This window comes from Apus apus, chromosome 3 (genome assembly GCF_020740795.1).
Source record: "Apus apus isolate bApuApu2 chromosome 3, bApuApu2.pri.cur, whole genome shotgun sequence".
Classification (NCBI taxonomy): domain Eukaryota; kingdom Metazoa; phylum Chordata; class Aves; order Apodiformes; family Apodidae; genus Apus; species Apus apus.
The window spans coordinates 33,211,556-33,230,115 of record NC_067284.1 but is presented as its reverse complement, the minus strand read 5'-3'; the positions used below and the strand labels follow the sequence as shown (position 1 = coordinate 33,230,115).

The 18,560-nt window shown below is 37.8% G+C and overlaps 1 protein-coding gene across 2 annotated transcripts in view; it reads left to right on the top strand.

The window, feature by feature from the left end:
• Positions 1-18,560, top strand: part of NOL10 (nucleolar protein 10) — a 60,367-nt gene that overhangs the window by 22,736 nt on the left and 19,071 nt on the right. For both annotated transcript variants that reach the window (XM_051614018.1, XM_051614019.1), the window contains exons 14-17: positions 15,681-15,807; positions 17,427-17,506; positions 17,663-17,761; positions 18,406-18,495. In XM_051614018.1, coding sequence (XP_051469978.1) covers positions 15,681-15,807; positions 17,427-17,506; positions 17,663-17,761; positions 18,406-18,495 — 396 coding nt within the window. The remainder of the gene's footprint in view (positions 1-15,680; positions 15,808-17,426; positions 17,507-17,662; positions 17,762-18,405; positions 18,496-18,560) is intronic.

Below are 18,560 nucleotides of genomic sequence, written 5' to 3'. Positions count from 1 at the left end.
TGGCTTTTTTACCCTGTCTGCCTTTTCACAGGCAAGACTTGAAGGGGCTGGCATTTCCTAAAAAGTCAAGGATGTAGCTCACTAAATCTGTTTTGGTTGGCTGGCTTTTTTTTTAATCTCCCTTTTTAAATGAAAAAAATATAAAATGGAGAAGCTGTGTCAGCCTTAAGAGGCTTCAGGACATTTGTTATTAAGGAAAACTCAGTGTTATTAATGTGTTCATGTTACAGTTTTATTCTTTGATATTTTGGGCTTGCCATTTGAGCTGAGATGCACATCTGCCTTTTGGTTTCTGTGTCAGTAGATTATTAAGACAAGGGTGATTTCCATCCTTGAAACATTGAGTAATTTCCTTGCACATTGCAGAGGTGAGTTTAGTTGTGTGTGTCTTTGGAGCAAAACTTTAAAGAACTCATTATTTGCTAGATTACCTGATCTCTCTTAATTTTCTAGCTTTTCCTAAGAGCTAGGATTCACTGCTTTTCCAATGAATAGTTAATTTTCTGTTTGTTTACTTTGAGATAGAAGTGAATATTAATTAAGATGTGCCCTCTGTGTTTGAGATGTTGACAAGAACTGAGTTATAATTCTTGAATTCCACAACAGAAGAAATGCCTGGGGGAAATGCTGCTACTATAAAGGACAGTTGTGTTTCAGAGCTCTTGGGAGTACTTTGGTGTAAATAGAATCCATTTGATTACCCCTCATTGCCCTGTAGTGCTAGTAACTTGCTTTGTTTAAGTCTTCGTTGGAACAGCTACAAGGAGTTACCATGGTTATGGTCAAGGAGGGTACTTACGAACTCAGATGTATGGTGCTGTACTCTACCCTCTAGTTTAAAACATAAGAAAAAAAACAATCTTCAGAAGAAGAGATGCACAGAAATCTTACAGAGCAGGAGTGCATATGTATGCGAATGGGTGCAGACAGACCAAGCATCCTCTGTCCTTGATTGAAGTTGGCCAGACAGTGTAGGACTGTGCCCAGCCTAATATGCCCTGCCTCTCAGCAGGTTTTATTGGTGTGGGCACAGTGCTGTGCTAACACAGCTACATGACTTGTGAACTAGAGCTGGCTCGTGTCCGGCCAGCTTGGAGTACGGTCTGACTGAGCTCATGTCTGACTGAATTATCTGTGTACGTGTGCCCATTCTCTCCATTGTTAATGCCAAAGCTAAATTTCCATTGCAAACCCAAAAAATTACTGTCTCTTGAACTTCAGTACTATAAAAGAGTTGACAATGGGTATCATAATATTGTCCGTAGTCATTTACAGCATGCTTTAGCTTTTTCTGCAGAATTTTCAACAAGATAAGTATGACATTTGAGACTAGGAATGTCTGGGAGAACTGTGCTGTTCTTAGAAAAACCCCACAACTAAAAAAACCCAACAACAAAAAAAGTCGCTCCAGTTGTTTCTTATATGTGCAAAACTGTTAGGGGAGGGAAAGGAAACTGATTTTTTTGTTTAATTGAAAGGACAGGAAGATTTTGTTTTAAATGGCAAGAAAATGCCTTATGCAGGTACACAGTGTGAGGACTGAGTAAAATTAAAATTGCATCTGACACTGAAAATTAAATGTTTGTTTTACATAGGTAACATCTTGAATGGCTTAGCTTAGACACTTTGTTTTTGTTTTATTTTGTTGGGCTTTAATGAGGGCAAGTGCCTCTGACTGGAATTGGGCTGTTTGCCAGTATTTTAATAGTTAACTTGCAGTTTATGCAAACATTTGGAACCTACTTCTTGCCAGCTGGCTTCCTCGTATATTGCTTTGATGTGTGCCTCAGGAAGGTTGAAATGAAAGTTGTGTGTGCCTTGGGATACTTTTCAGACTACTGACTCAGAAACGTAAGTTGAGTCAACAGTGCAACCAGGTCCTGGCCAAATAAATGAAGAGAGGAAGAAGCTCCACCAACACATGGTGGTCTCCTGGCCTGGCATCTAAGTTGATCTAGGTTCTCTTAATTGAGGCTGTCAGCTTCCATGACATGTAAAGTTCTCTTTGCAGGTTGTACAGAAAACCCCCTGCGTGGTAGCTCTTGAATGCTCTGAAAGCAAGGGATATTATTTATCCTGAGTGTTTACTACTGGTTACACGAACATGTCTGATCTTCGCACAGACATTTCAAATCAGTCCCGTCTCCTTTATTGGACTTGAAACTTTGGGCTACATATACATACTGAAACTGAAACTTGCTCTATTCATTAGGCTGTTAAAAGAAGAGAGCAATTAAGCATGTAATTAATTGAGTGTAATATTCTGTGTTCTGGATTTCTTCACTTTCCTGCAGTTTTGGCAGAAAACTCCCTGTTGAGGCTAGAAGCAATGTACTTTTGGTGTAGGGAAGATATTAAGCTCTTTAAGAAAAAATAAATCCTGAAGCGTCTCTGGCTTCTTTTCAGGTGGTTTTGGAAAATAATTTTATATCTTAGCACTCTCCTAATTCAGGGTGGTTGGAGTTATAAACTGGAAATGTTTCAAGGGCAGATATTTCTTGCCTACTCAATGATTCAGTTTCTCCAAGAGTAACTTTAAAATGGGTCTGGTTTCTTACACAATACCTGTTTTGGATATATAGATCTCTTTATTGGTAGAAATATTTACTAATTTTGTCTTCCTTAAATTGCATGGCTTTTCAACTAAATCATCTGTTCCTGGTACTTTTTGTCTTTCACACATGTTATTTTAGACAGTTTAATTTATCTTTTTCTTAAGGTCCTCTACTTGCCTGTTATAATTACTCTTTATCACCACATTTATTTATTTAATATGCCTCAAAAATGCTAATTTTCTCTCAAAAAGGGATTTTTCTTAGATTTAGAAAAAAAAAAGTTTTAGAAAAACTAGTAAAAGCTAGTTTTTCTTTAGTAGTTAACCCTGAAATAACATAATTGCAGATTAAGACACCAGATTCTACTAGTTTGTATGTTTTCATGTAATGCATTGGATATTTCATGAAAGAAGTCTGCAGAGGGGACTTGTGCTGCAGGAAATAAAAGTGAGGGCAGTTCTTTTAATACCTTAATTCACCCCTTTTATTTATTTCTTGATACTGGTTTAGAACAGTTCTGGACTGTAAATTAAGGATGGAACATCCTTTGCTTTGGTTGTAGGCTTCCAGGTTAGCTGTTTTTAAACCTGCTTCTGACTGAATTGACCAGATTTCTGTTCACTCACAGGCAGAATAAGCATTTGTCTTAAATAGGTTAGTATTTTTCTGTCAGTTTGGGGACATAGTGCTCTCACTAGTTTGGTACAAGGGGTTGTAAGAATTTGGTATCTATCATTACAGTCTCTCATTTTTTACTTTAAGGGATGTGGGAGGTATCTCATGTGTGTCACACTCCACACTTAACATCTGTGGTCATAGCCTTTCAGAACAATTTTATCAGTCTTAAGACTTACTTTCTCATCCTTTCATACTTTTGCGTTCTACTAATTGTCTTTTCTCTCTTTTGGGTCTTTATGTAATGGGGCTACAATTAGAGAAAAACACCTGTCCACACCTGGTGCTTCATGCCTTTTGTAGAGTCAACTGTCGTTCAAATGGGGTTTGGGTGCTGTTGGAGTTACAGCAAAATCTGAATTGATTTTTGGCTTCTGCGTGGTAAAAGCTATGAAGAAATTTTGCAATTTTTTAGTATTTGTGCCTGGCATTTTAACACTAATAGAACAAATTAAGACTAGAGTATAAGATTTTTACTTTTAGGATGTTTTCATGTCTTCTGATTGGCAGTATTGGGTCATGCTGCATTAAACACTGTCTCAACTGTCTTCTTCAAGATTGTGGGATGAGGCTGAAACTTTTTAGAAGACAGCCATTCCTTCTATACAGTCCTTACCTAAGAAATTTTAGGTAAAGTGGAAAGCAACCATGAAACTGAATTGTGCTAAGAGATTTTTTTTGTATCCTGAAACTACGTAGTGTAGAAAATATTTTGTTCCCTGTGAAAAATGTTGTAAAATAAAAAAGTATTAGTTATGATGTAGAATGGGAAATGTTGGACTTAACCTTAGTTTGCTTATTTTGAGAACTGTGAAATGACTGGAAAGCAGGGTTGTTATGAAGTAGTATCTTAGAGTTGTGCTTTGGGACTGCCAAGTGTTAAAAGAAAAAACTTGCCACTAATAAAAAGACACTTGAGTGCATCTTTGATCTTTAAGCTAATTATGAGTTTTGATGTATCATTTTAGGAGAGTCTTTTCCATCCAGAACAGTCTAATCCTTTACACAGAAAATTGTACAAACAAGAACGTCTGGCAAATAATATATTACTTACCTCAGAGTTCTAACAAGCATAGGAAAAAAGTTGTTTATCTTCACAAACAGAAATGTGAGCTTCCTACTTGTAACCTAAACACTTTCAAAGTGAAAATCACACACTGGGCTTTTTCCCAACAAAGGATATCCTCCATTTCCCATGTGCTGGCTGAGAGACTGTACCGCTTATCACACATATATACAAGGAAAATACCAACGTGCGATTATCAGGAAACCATTTCTGGTCTTCCTGTGAAATTTGCTTTAAAGATGTTTTTTAGTGCTGGTGATTTAGTAGTTCAACATCATGCGTAGGTTATGAAGGTGTATGCTGCGTGATTGCTGCTGTTGTTGATGATAGTATGATAGGCAGCACTTCTTCATTATTATTTTTAAGAGATAGTAGCATGCTGATTGTTAAGTTCATGTTTCCTAATAATTTGCGTCGTACCCTTTGTAGATCTAAGGAGAAAACTCTTAAACAGAAATTTTACCGAGTTATACCAGGTGGTTGCTCTGCCAGTTGATAGACTCTCATGATTTTTAATGTTTCGACTGTTTCTTAAGAAATTTGTAGTATGGGATTCTCTGTTCTTGGGTTTCTATTTTGAGAAAACAGGTTATGAGGGAGGGTGCTTCTCTTTTTAAGTAATAGAAAATGTAAGCCTTGCTATCTGAAAGTTATTTTTTATTTCTTAAGGTGTAGTTGTTCCTTCCTTTGGGCCGTCTATTCTTCATCTGGTTTCTGAAAATTTAGAGGGGCTGCTGCTCAACTGCAGTCAGTGAAGAAAGGAGCAGTCACAGATAATGAAAAGACACAATCCTGGGACAACATTTTCTACTATACTACAGTCTATCAGCATGTAATGAAAATTGGTGCCTTTTTTAGCTTTTGGATCAGAAAAGACAAAGCATGTCAGAATGTTCTCCGTATGGTAATTTCAATTTAAGTATTGCCTTATATTCAAAAGCAGAGACAAGTGACACCTGTGTCTTATCTGTATTGTCATCTTCTGTGCTACATTCAGTAGTGAACCAAATGTGTTGTGAGTTATGACTGTTCTAACAGAAATTAGTAACACAGTTACAGGGATTTAAGATTTATATCACACAAACCTGAGAGAGTAATCAACAAATATGGGAAGCTTTCAAATATGTATTTGTAAGATATTTCCTACTCAAAGACAATCTCATAAGTTACAGAAAATTTCTTCTTACTAGCATTGTGCTCTGTAATGAGTAGGCTGGTTTATGCTGAGGTTATCTTCATTATCTGTCTGGAGGTGTTGCACATTCCCAACAGGTAGTTGCATTTCCTTCCCTTTGTGTTGTCTGGCAGTAGTTGTATAAACTCACAGAGAAGTCTTTCTCCCACGTTTGCAAGCAGCAATTAAGCTGCCATGGTAGGAAGTTATTAGAAGCTCACAGGTTCCTAGATTTCCAGTAGTTTGTCAGTTACGTATAGTAGACATACAGCTGGATTTGGCCATTACCTTTATATCCCTCAAATTTCCCCAAAATACAGGTAATGCTCTGAACTCCAGTACAGTAAGTTTTGTTTTCATGACCGAAAGGATATTTATGCTGTAACATTCCTTGGTATGTGGTTGTATTGTGAGAGCCCTGCTTTTTTCTGGCCACTTAAAAGCGTGAGAGGCAAGTCCCCACACAGTGTGATGGCTGGGAAGTTTCCTGTCCCATCAGAGAAATGGAGAAGGGAACTTGCTGGGATTTTGCATTTCTGGCTTATTCTCAGTTCTTCTTACTTCCTAATTTAGATTGCTATCAGAGACTATTACGTACATACTAAAATCAATGCATGTTACTCTCATCTCTGTTAGGGGTGGACGCCTGTGCCCTTGGTAGTGCAAGAAATGCTGTCATATTTTGAGATACAGATTTCTGTGTTGGAACAGGTAGAAGCTGTGTAGATGTCCTCTCCTTTTGTAAGAAAAAGGCCAAAGCAGTTATAAAGTCTTCTACTTGCCATTGCCTTGTCTGTGTCCTCTGCAGTCACAATTGTAAATGCAGGGGGAGAGCTTGGTGAGGGCTTTATTCTTCGAAGAGTGTTGTAATAGGGTGAGGTTTTTTGATAAGACTTCATATGAAATGTGGAGGTGGAGTGTTTGTGAGGGGGGTTGTGCTGGTTCAGTGATGCTGAGTCACTGAACAGTAAATTGGCTTGGTGAAGCCTCTAACGAATACCAGAACCTATGCAAAGGAATTGGTAGACAAATGTGATAGGGGATGGGAGGTGTAAAATGCAGTTGCTGCCATTATAGTCAGCAAGGCATTGGATCAGCTCATCGTACCTGATCTACATCTTTTTTTCCAGAGAAAAGAAGTGACAGTCCAGAAGCATATGTTCACAGGTAACAAAAAAAAAAACTAACAACCCCTGTGAAGTGAGTCTCAGCTGAACTTGCTGCATGTTATTTAAGTAACTTACCTAAGTGCCTCATTATTGCAGCAGGTGTGGTATAGAAGCTGCTATATTAGAACAAGAATGGACTTCTGGGAACTTTTACTTAATTTCCAGCTGACATATATGAGAAAGTGCTTGAAGCAGATCATGCTTGTAATGCATGCTTTGAGGAGCCGTTGTCTTCTTACCTTTTGAGCTTCATTTGATTAGTTGACTTGAAGTATGAAGAAACTACCACTTTTACATTAAGTTTCTAGCTATTTTTCTGACCTTAAATTGTCTCAGCTCCAATTATGTGCAGACCTAAAAACTGTAGGGAGTCTGATAAATAAGAAGATCCATAACAGTAGTGATGAGTGTTGTGTTTTTTTTTTAAGTTGGGGTTTTTTTTAACGTATACAGAATGTAATGGGAATACTGGTGAGAGCACTGCTGGTAAATTCCAGATGACTTGTGAGAAGTGTCCCTCTTTCATCCTTTCTTGTGAGGATGAGAACTATTCTGCTAATCTTATTTGCAGTGTTTAGGAGTAGCTTTCATTGCTGAAAAATTATTTGCTGTTCCTATTTTGGAGGGTCCAACATTTTGAGCAACAGACCTGTTGTCTCCTTTGAAAGAGGGTGGCTTCACCAAGAAGACATTTGGTGTAAGCAGACCTGTGACTGGTTAACTGACTGTAATACCTGTGAGATCAGAAAATATGGGATTAAAAAAAATAAATCCACTGTAAAGCCAAGCTGTTTAGGATGAGAAAAATAAGAACTTACTATCTGATAACTACTGGGGCAGAAATATTTAAGTCTCTCATTCCTAGAAGATATGTGCAAGTTCCTGCAGCGCTTTTTTTTTAATGCTGGGAAGATCTTAGAAGCAACATTTCCTTTAACATGCTCTTTAAGGAGTAAAACCTCCAAATTGTTCATTTGGCAGCTTCCATAGCATAGCAAAAGGTAGGAAAACCAACCTCTCTCAGATTAATGAATCTGCCAAAAATGTCTGGATGTGCTGGAGTTAGGATGAGAGAAGGAGCCAATTAGATGTATAGTTCAGTGAAATTTATGAGTGTGTGGGCTCAAAACCAAGCACAATGCTGTTGTCAGTAGTATGATGAAAAGGAGAAAGTGTGCTATTCAGTCTCTCTTGGTCATGTCTGTACTCCAGTGAGCTACCTGATGGCCATGGAAGTTTGATTACTGTAAAAGCATCAAATCTATACCATATAATGTAGGGTGAATAAAAGCATGGCATTATGAAAAATGAAAATATTTGGGAGATTTCTTTGGAGTTTATTCCCAAATCCCATTTAATTCAGAGAATTTTATTCATTAAACAGGTTTACTCATGAGATTAACAGGGTGCAATTGGAGTTTGTCATAGAGGAAGAAGATGGGAAAGGAACGGCAGAATAAAATTCAACATCATGAATTTTTTCAGAGCATGCTGGTTGCTAAGGGGAACCCACTGTGTATGGAAATGTAGTAGACAGAAACACAACAAGGCGATGCTTCTTTCTAACTGGAGATAATCTCCCGGGCTCTCTGAACTTCTTGGGCTGGCTATGACTGAAGCCCAGAAGCATGGAAACAAGAAGGAGAGCCACAGCTTTTCATGTCTATAAGCTAGAAATAATCCATCTGATCTTTGAGAGTCACCAGTTGCAATTGATGTAACCTTGACTGTTAATCAGGTACAACAAACTGTTCTTTCTTCTCTTGCCTTTTCGATGCATACGGGTAGAAACCTTTCAAAGTTACTACATACTGAGATCTGTCTAATTCTTAAAATTAGAGAGCAAAACATTGAAAACAGTACTCTTAAAGTGAATAATAATTAATTACTCATGTAATTGCATTAATTAAACTTGGCTATGCAATTAGGGAGCTAATTATGTTTAAAACGCAATTGCACATTTCAATCACTGCCCACACCCTGGGGATCACCCATTTTTTTCCCTTCACTCAGACTTTCTATAATCTCTTTTTCCTGTTAAGTGGCCTGGTTGGAGCGGAGATGTATGCATAGATGTGCATTTGCTTTCTGCATGAAATGTGTCCTGTTAAAAGTTTACATTTAATTATAATATATTAATAAGAAATTATAATCTAGAGTAGAATATCTCTTTGTTAAAGTGCTTTATGTTTGGGTTGTTTTTTGTAAAATGGGAACAGAGGAATGGAGGAGCTTCTTTGGACCACAGAGTTCAGTCCTGTCTTATCACAGGCAATCAGATTGTACAGTCTTTTCCATTAATATGTCGAATTTCATTGGAATATTAGCTGTTTGTTTCTTCCTCATTATCTCCATTAAGAGACTGTTTAAGAGTCATTTTCCTCTGATGCTTAGCTAACTTTTCGAGTTTGCAGTGTCACTGTGATAACTTTGCATGTATTTCTTCTTGTGCAGGCATTACTGTTTCAGGAATCATTTGAGCAACCTTTTACTGTACTTGGTACAGTTTGCATTGTTGTATCCTGAACATTATTGCCTGGAGTTGAGAACTGGTTGAAAGGAAGAAGTCAGAGAGTTGTAGTCAATGGGGCAGAATCTAGTTGGAGGCCTGTGACTAGTGGAGTCCCTCAGGGGTCGGTACTGGGACCGGTGTTGTTCAACATCTTCATCAACGACCTGGATGAGGGTGCAGAATGTACCCTCAGCAAGTTTGCTGATGACACCAAGCTGGGAGGAGTGGCTGACACACCAGAAGGCTGTGCTGCCATTCAGAGAGACTTAGACAGGCTGGAGACTTGGGCAGGGAAAAACCTGATGAAGTTTAACAAGGGCAAGTGTAGAGTTTTGCATTTGGGGAAGAAAAATGTCATGCACCAGTACAGGTTGGGGGCTGACCTGCTGGAGAGCAGTGTGGGTGAAAGGGATCTGGGGGTCCTGGTAGACAGGAGGATGACCATGAACCAGCAATGTGCCCTTGTGGCTAAGAAGGCCAATGGCATCCTGGGGTGTATTAGAAAGGGTGTGGTTAGTAGGTCAAGAGAGGTTCTCCTCCCCCTCTATTCTGCATTGGTGAGGCCGCATCTGGAGTATTGTGTCCAGTTCTCGGCCCCTCAGTTCAAGGACAGGGAACTGCTGGAAAGAGTCCAGCACAGAGCCACAAAGATGATGAAGGGAGTGGAACATCTCCCTTATGAGGAAAGGCTGAGGGAGCTGGGTCTCTTTAGTTTGGAGAAAAGGAGACTGAGGGGTGACCTCATCAATGTTTACAAATACGTAAAGGGTGAGTGTCAAGAAGATGGAGTTAAGCTTTTTTCATTGATGACCAGTGATAGGACAAGGGGTAATGGATACAAATTGGAGCATAGGAGGTTTAAGGTGAATATCAGAAAAAATTTTTTTACTGTGAGAGTGACAGAGCACTGGAACAGGCTGCCCAGGGAGGTTGTGGAGTCTCCTTCACTGGAGACATTCAAAACCCGCCTGGACACGTTCCTGTGTGATGTGCTCTAGGTGACCCTGCTCTGGCAGGGGGGTTGGACTAGATGATCATTCGAGGTCCCTTCCAACCCCTATGATTCTATGATTCTATGATTCTATGAGTTGTACAAGGTTTACACTGGGTCATTATTTCTATGCTATACTAATACAATGGCCTTACATTACTTTTATTGTCTTGTGATCAGCTAGTATACTTTTTTTCCTATTCTGTTCCTCACAGCTGATAGTGATGGGCTATACATTTCATCCAATTTAGTTTTCAAGGTAGATTTTTTTTCCCTGATTTTGACCTTTTTGTGTGACAGTTCATCATCATCAGATTTTATTGGCATTTTCCCACTGTATGTGGCAGTTGTTACTGAAAATATTTAATAGGTTTGTCTTTGGAGCTTCACTTGTAACATTTCTGTGCAGTAATCCCCTTTCAGCAGAAACTGTTTCTTGTTAGCCAGTTCCTATCTGGCCTACAGCTACTAAAATTATTGTCTTAATAATTTTACACAATGCTCTGTACCCAGAGTTCCTTTGAAGACCTTAAAAATGTGTGAAATGTTTTGGTAATTGACATTCAAATATTATGGCAAGGAATGATTTAACTAGTACCTTTTTTGCTACCTGGTAGAGGTCTTACAGTCTAACTTAAAATCCATAGAAGTTACCACAAGAAACAATTTTTCAAAAAGATTTTTGAAATAATATTTTGTTTCTAAGATACATTATGAAAGAGCAGTGATATTATGTATTTTCATACTTACTGACTGCCTACCCAATGGTATGGTGTGATATGGCACTACAGTGTTGATTTTTGTGAAACTGCATGTTGCTGTCTTGTACTGCCATGACAGCTAATAATTCTGCTTTCTAAACCCTCTGGAAGTGTTTTGTTGAATCATGTCCACATTAAGTTAGTCTTCTAGAGGCAACTTGGGCAGTGGTAAACTTTGCAAATTCTAGTTAATTATATTCAAATCTGATTGAGACACTGAACATTTTACATATTTTGGATTGCTAAAATACACCAGTGAAGGTTGGGAGGAGTTTCTGCTTTTTGAGTCTTAATATATTTTGACAACTTATTTACAGCTGTAGAGTTGATCACTGCTTTATATAAAAACTTCCAGCGACTTGCTGTTTAACATCTTGAAAAATAGATTTTGGAACCTGTTTTGACTCTCTGAGAAGAAAAGAGCAGCTGTTCCAATTCACTTGTGTAGAATTGGTCCCTGAAACCTTGAAACAGATACTTAACGACACTTGTCTGTATGTGCATTCAAAATATTTTATTTTAAATCTTGTGACATCTGACTCTGGAAGCTTTGACACATCCTTCTTTTAAGTTACGGAGTATGTTTAGTACCACTTGGGATTAGACCCAGATTTTCTATAGCTCTAAGGGTTCTGCAGAGCTGACTGTCAAATTGCTGAGTGGCGTGTAAAAGTGTACAAGTGCTGTCTGGTGTTTCAGACTGAAGATAAGGAACATCTGTTGTGAGTTGGGAATAATACCTACTCTGTCCTAAGGTTCATTAATTTCAGGAGAATTACAAACCGATGACAGGATATTTTCTCCAGAAGTGCTCAGGAATTAGGCATGGCCATAACTACAGGGCATTGCAGAGCTGTAAAGTGTAAGATTTGTGGTGGATTATTCAGTTAAACATCTTGCAAAAGAGAATACAAAAAACTAGTTTTTTGAAGGTATTTTACAATATGTAAAAAGTACTTTCCTGTCAACATTTTCCTCTTCCTTTTCTTGAATGGTTTAGCCTCGCACCTTGCACTTGTCATCCCTGCTCAGTTGCATGTTGGATTACTCCTCATATTTTCTGTTTTCTGAGTCTAAAAAAAACCCCAAACATTCTCATGTACTGACTAGGATTTGGGATGTTGTGATACTAATTGTAAAGTCTGCATCTTTACTTCCTGTGGCTTGATATGAGGCACAAAAAACAACGGCAAGATGTCTGTATTACGTGTGTATCACGGTGGGAAGTCTCCTGTGGTGGGTCTGGCTGTGTAGCTCATCTGTCTGCTCCCCTGTCATCTACCCAGCAGGACACAGTCACCACTCTGTCCTGCAATTTGGTGGTGGGACATGATGGGAGGATAGCTGCATTTTGGTCACCTCATGAGTGGTGTTTCCAGTTGGTTAAGGAGGAGAGTGCCCGGAGGGGAGGAGAGCAGGGAGTAGCCCAGCTTGTGGGTGAGGCTCTTTGGCTGATAGGCAAAAAGATTTTCAAAGATGTTAGACTTTCTTCTGGACTTTCACCAGTAATTGGCATGAGTTGTCTTAAGAAGTGTTACCCTACTGAAAATAGGATAATAATGAAAATAGCAAAAATACTGGTTCAATCACTGTTGGTGATGCTGGGTTTTCCTATCCTAGGACATATTTGAGTAAAAGCTGAGTGTTGATGTGTTCTCACTTAATGATGGTTTTCCCATTAGCTGTGTGCAACTTTTCTGAAAACTTGCAGAGAAGCCTATTTGATATTATCATAACTACTGTAAAAATGAGATCCGTCACTTTAGTTACATGCATTTACCTACCTCAATAACATTTTCTTATTCTTGCTATGAATTCCAGTGCATTTTTCTCCCTTAGATATGGTAGAATTGTACATTCCTAATCTAAGATGACATGTATTAATTGGCCTACCCATACTCCACCACGTCAAGGCTGTTTTGCTGGTTTGAGGGGAGTCTGAGAACCAGGAGAAGGTGGTGCTGGTGCTGGATGGCAGGAGCTCGAGGGGTCCCGCCTGTGCTGCCGTGCACCTGCTGCATGGACACAGATGAACTGGGCAGGGACAGACAGGTTTCATGTATCCACTTCATCCTTGGTGGCCCAGTGCAGACCAGCCCTCTGAACTGTGGCATTTGTACCTGGGCACAGAAACGGAGCCAGCCATCTTGGAGTGCTCTCAGCACCATCCTGGGACTTCGGTTGGTTGGCAGTGGATGACAGAGGAGCACTAAACTCTGCAGCTAAAATGCAGTGGCATATAAATTCTGGGAAGAATTACTATTGTGAGAAAAGGACATTTTTTGTCTATGTTTTGTGGCTGGTATTGTTTGTCTTTTCTACTTTTAAATTTCTTTGCTTCAAAAGTAATTCCATTTTAATATACAAAGCAAAGTTCCTAAGGTGTCCTAGAATAGGTAGGCAAGTGGTTTCAGAAGGGTGGGAGAGGGAAATAAGGCAATGAAGCATACACAGACATCTGTAGGGTTTTTCTTTTTGTCAGTTTACATGTAAAATTTGAATAATGGTTGTATTTCCTATTTTTTCCTAGTATTCTGCCACTGTTCTTTTCTGTTAATTATCTCATTTTGTCCCTTTTGTTTTCCATGATCTGATTATCCAACTCATTTTACAGATTACAGTGAATAATCAGGTCATTTGTGTTCATGGGTCTGAGGTTTTACCCTAAATATCAGGTTTATGCGTACAGTGATATTTGGGACAGTGAGTGGAACTGCAGCAGAAGAGCAGATAAACATTTCCTTTATTTGTGAGATGTCTGCTTTAGTTTGTTCAAAGATTTACACCAGTCAAGATCCCATCAGGGGATTACCCTGACTGGAGTGGCCTGAGTTCTAATAAGTAACATGTGCTTTCTAAGTCTTGAGCAGATAGTGTCATAAATGTGGAAGTGATAAAAAAGGGTTAGTGAAGTGATAGAGATCTTTACATTATAAGCCAGTAAGATGGAATGAAGGGGAGCTTTTTTTTTTTTATAGGAATGGACATGAGTCAGGGGTTCTCCACTGTAATTTCTAATATTCTTCAGCAGAGAAACTTGTACATGTATTTTATTACAGGAAAAGTTTTGTTTAGTTAGTAAGCAACTATTTATTTTTTTTTAATAAGAAAAATTAACAGTTTCATCCAAAACAAAACTGGATGTATACTCTAGAGAAGATTTCTCCACTCTAGTCATGTTGTGATGGTCTGGTAAGGAAGCACCGATTCCTTGAATGGCATGAAAACTAGTGGTACATTTAATATAACCAGACTGCTTTCTTACCCACATAATTTAGATTTAAAGAAGTGTGTTAGGGGGAAATAACTGAGAAATTTAAAATCTGATGGAGACAAGATGGAAATAAAAGCTTCTGCAGTGTTGGCAAGAAATCCATCTGAATGTTTAAGTGAATATTGCTGGAGCAGACACAGATTTGGTTAATTCATTAAGTAGGTAACGTCTTTCCTGTTAGTGGCACGTTATGTCTTTCGTTGGAAGCTCTTACTAGTTGGAATAAAATACACAGACAGCACTGTAAAAGAGTGCAGTTTTTTCATTTGGCCTGTTATGACTCTCAGGACTGAAATCTTACAAAGGTAAATCAGGCTTGATACAGAGACAGTAGGGGTCTGGAATACAACATTATTGTCTGGAGTGTTACAATCTAGAATACAATTTTACTTTTTTTTGTGTGTGTATAGTTGTCTTCAAAAGAGCACTTTTGAATGAGCTGTGACAAACTTCTTTTTAAATTAACAGCATTATCTTATACTTTTACCACACTACCACGTTAAAACAAGCTATATGTGCTCTATGTCTAAATATGGAGAGACATAAAATCACTTCTACTTGTTTCCATAATCTAATAGCATCTTAAAATGTTATTAAATCACAGCCATTCCTATGGTCACGTTGACAGTGGAGTATTTAAGATTCAATTTTATAAAACAAATTAGGAGCTTCATTAAAAGTCTCACTCCAGGAGTTAACTGGCCACCATTCATTCTAAAATGTCAGCTGATTTGCTCTATAGAAAAAAAATGTAGTGTTGGATTTTTCCATGCAGCCAACTCATCTACTGAAGTAATGGTACTGGAACATTGCAGTTGCATATGGCTACAGGCATCAAGATATAGAGGGATTTCAATCAGAGCAATGGGAGGGAAAAGTGAAAAGAGCAAATAGTTCATTTGGGAAATCAAAGGAAGCTGATACAGAAAAGTACCTTGATAGTGCAACATAATATTGTTCAAATAAATCCTTTGCCTCATGGAGGAAATATACAAGCTTTTTAATATTTCCCATGATATGTTAATAAAGTCTGGGTTTATTCTTGAATAAAAATACATTACATAAATCTGTGGTGTTTCAATTAAAAGAAATGAGGCAGAATAGGATTTAACAGGATTGCATAGTGAACCTAATGAGTTCAAGATCCAACAGTGCTTTACAGTTAGTGCTAATACCATTAGTTCATAATTCTGTCTATAATATTTGGCTCTGAGCTTTTAATAAATCAGCCAGACTGGAACCACTTGAAACAGTTGAACCTGAAAACCCTAGATTGTTGGTCTCAAATAAATTAGCTAAATTAAAATAACATTTACATAATCTGTAATACTTCTTATGGTTAATGCAAGCAATAGGTTTAATTATGTTCCCTAACTGCTCTTGCTTGTAAGGTCTGTTTGATTTCAAAGAGATTCACTTGTTATTCCATTACAGCACAGTAGCCAAGAGCCTTACTGTAATTTTTTTCAGTAAGAATGTACAATGTTATATCTTTATCCACAGGTTTTAGGACCTGCCCCAAAATGGTGTTCCTTCTTGGACAACTTGACTGAAGAACTGGAGGAGAATCCAGAGAGCACAGTTTATGATGATTACAAATTCGTTACCAGAAAGGACCTTGAAAATTTAGGTAAAACAGTTGAATATCCTCTTTAGCTGACTTATTTGTTCAGTTTTTGATCTGTATGTACACATGTGTGTTTTGCAAATCTGATGTGACATATGAGAACTGTTAGAAATTCACGGGCAGTAGTTTCCTCCAGTCTTCTTGGTTATTAATATATCATCCTGATGACTTTATGTTTTTTGGTGCCCAACCAGTGCAACACCTAGATATTTGGTTTTGTCAGATTTTTATCCCAAGAAGATGATTGATACTTCCTGATTTAATATGCCTAGGAACCTGTTATGTGTGCTTTTAGATAATATGTGGAAGGCATAGGAAGATAAATTGGTTTAGTTTTCAAAACATTTTTGAGGTGCTCAGATAGTGTATTGGAACTCACAGCAGAATCTGCTGAAGGCTTCCCTGATACAGTGTATGGAATAGTTTCCAGAAAATACACATGATTCTAGGGCTAACAGAAGCACAGTTTGAAGGAATTACGTAGCAGAAAAGATAAGGACACTTCTCCCAAGCTAGTTAGTCCCTTTTCTGTTTGTTATGTGTTTTGATTGCAGTGTTTTGCTCCAGTTTAATTAATTTACCCCTCAATACGGGAGTTGGGTTTGGCCTCGCGGGAGGCCACACAAGAAGGAGGTCATCCAGGGCTCTTGTATCTTTAGCTCTTGCAGTTCCAGAGTAGGTAAGGGAATAAGGCAGTGTAGTATGAATTTATACAGAGACTTGACTTGAAATTCACGAAACTTAGCCAAATTAGTTTCCCCATGAATGCAAACTTTCAAATGAAGAATCAGCTTAAGGGATACTTTATATTTCATGTGTCAGGGTTTCTTTGTATTACTTACCATTAGCTGGAGTACTTTCATTTTGGAATACTCAGGAAGATTGTTTCCTAGAAACAGTTTAAAAAATTTCTGGAGACAACTTTGCTTTCTGAGACACAAAATAGTTTCTCACTTTTTTGCCATTTGCTTCTAGAAATAGTTTGTTAATTCTTACTATCTAAATATTTGGGATCTGCAGAGGATATTTTGCTATAAAAGAGCTTTTCCTTTTCTCAGCCTTCAAATTTTGTAGAGATACATGCAAGGAAAATCAGAGAACTGCTAAGTATTTTCATTCTTACTAAGGTTGGGGCATAGGGTGACAGTTTTATGTCCTCATGTGGTACTGTATGTTTTTCAACATGTTGATTCTTCAAAGATAGTGACCCAAGGCAAAAATCTTTAATTAAAAACATCTCTATACCACAGTAAAAAAGTGACTGTCAAACATCTATGGACTTAAAAAAATCCTCTCTAAGTTTTTTGTTAAACTTTTATGGAGCATATTGCATGTGGGCATTTTTTAAAGTGCACAGTAACATGTATTATGAGAAGAAAACTGGATTTTGTTGCTCTGAAGATCTCAAATTTTTTGCTGGCCAAACTGGTTTTCATTTACAAAAAATATATATTTTTTTTTTTCAGTTCTACTTAGTCTTGATGTATTGGATGTGACTTAGATTGATGTGTTGCATTGGCAGTGCTTGTTTGTCTTGAATCAGATAAGTGAAGTTGCTAGCTTGGAATAGGATTTTATTTTATATGAAAGCTCTTTGAAATCCTCTGTAACTTTTTTCCTAGGTCTTGCTCATCTCATTGGATCATCATTGCTCAGAGCATATATGCATGGCTTTTTCATGGACATAAGACTTTATCATAAGGTAAATATGGCTGATCCTTGTCAGTTTTTACTCTTAACAATAAGGGTATTTTTTTCTTGTTTCTGGTTTGCTCTTTTTTTGTTTGCTTTCTCCAAATAATGGACTGTGTCCTGTATTAATCATATTTTCTTTATACTTCCTTCTGCTTGTCCAAAGGCCAAAATGATGGCCAATCCCTTTGCCTATGAAGAATACAGAAGAGAGAAAATAAGGCAGAAGATAGAAGAAACACGTGCACAAAGAGTTCAACTAAAGGTAAATCCTGTAAACAATGAGTATACTTCTGGGAAAACTATTAATAAAGAGTAATATACTCTTAAATATATATCAGATGTAATGACTTAGGATTTTATTCTGTTTATCATCAGAGACACAAAGTAATGTATAGAACTTTTTTAATGCAGCTGTAGCATTTGCATGTGTTGTGATTCCCACAGATGTAACACTGATCCCAACCTGTAAAAGAGCAGCTCTCATCACATTTGCCGCTTGAGCAGATAAACCCACTGGCAAAACTTGCAACTTCTACTTCTGTCATTAAACTAAATGCCTTAAGCCACTGAAACATAACACTCTGCAAAGAGATATATAAAAATAGTGTTGTGTTCACAGCTAGTACCTTTCTAGACTGAATTGGCTCAACATGTGAGGAGAAATAGTTGCTTTTAAAGGACTAAGGCTGACACGTTACAAGAAAAAGACAATACAGAAGTTGGGCTTGATTTCTCTCCTCGTTCTGTTGCTTTACTAGTATCAAGAAATATTTTGGACTACTCAAGGACCTTTTTGGCAAGAGCTGTAAGATTGAGTAAGAATTCTCTACCCCACTTAGGTAAAGCGTGTAGGGTTTTGCACATGGAAAAGAATAATTTACTGATTCATTGCTTTCCTCTCTTTAGAAACTTCCAAAAGTCAATAAAGAGCTTGCACTGAAGCTGATTGAAGAAGAAGGAGAAGAGCAACAGGTTGCTAGAAAGAGAAAACAGAAGGTAAGCCTTTATTTTGGAGACTTCTCTAACTAGAAGCACAGAAATAGTGATGTTTACAGTAATTA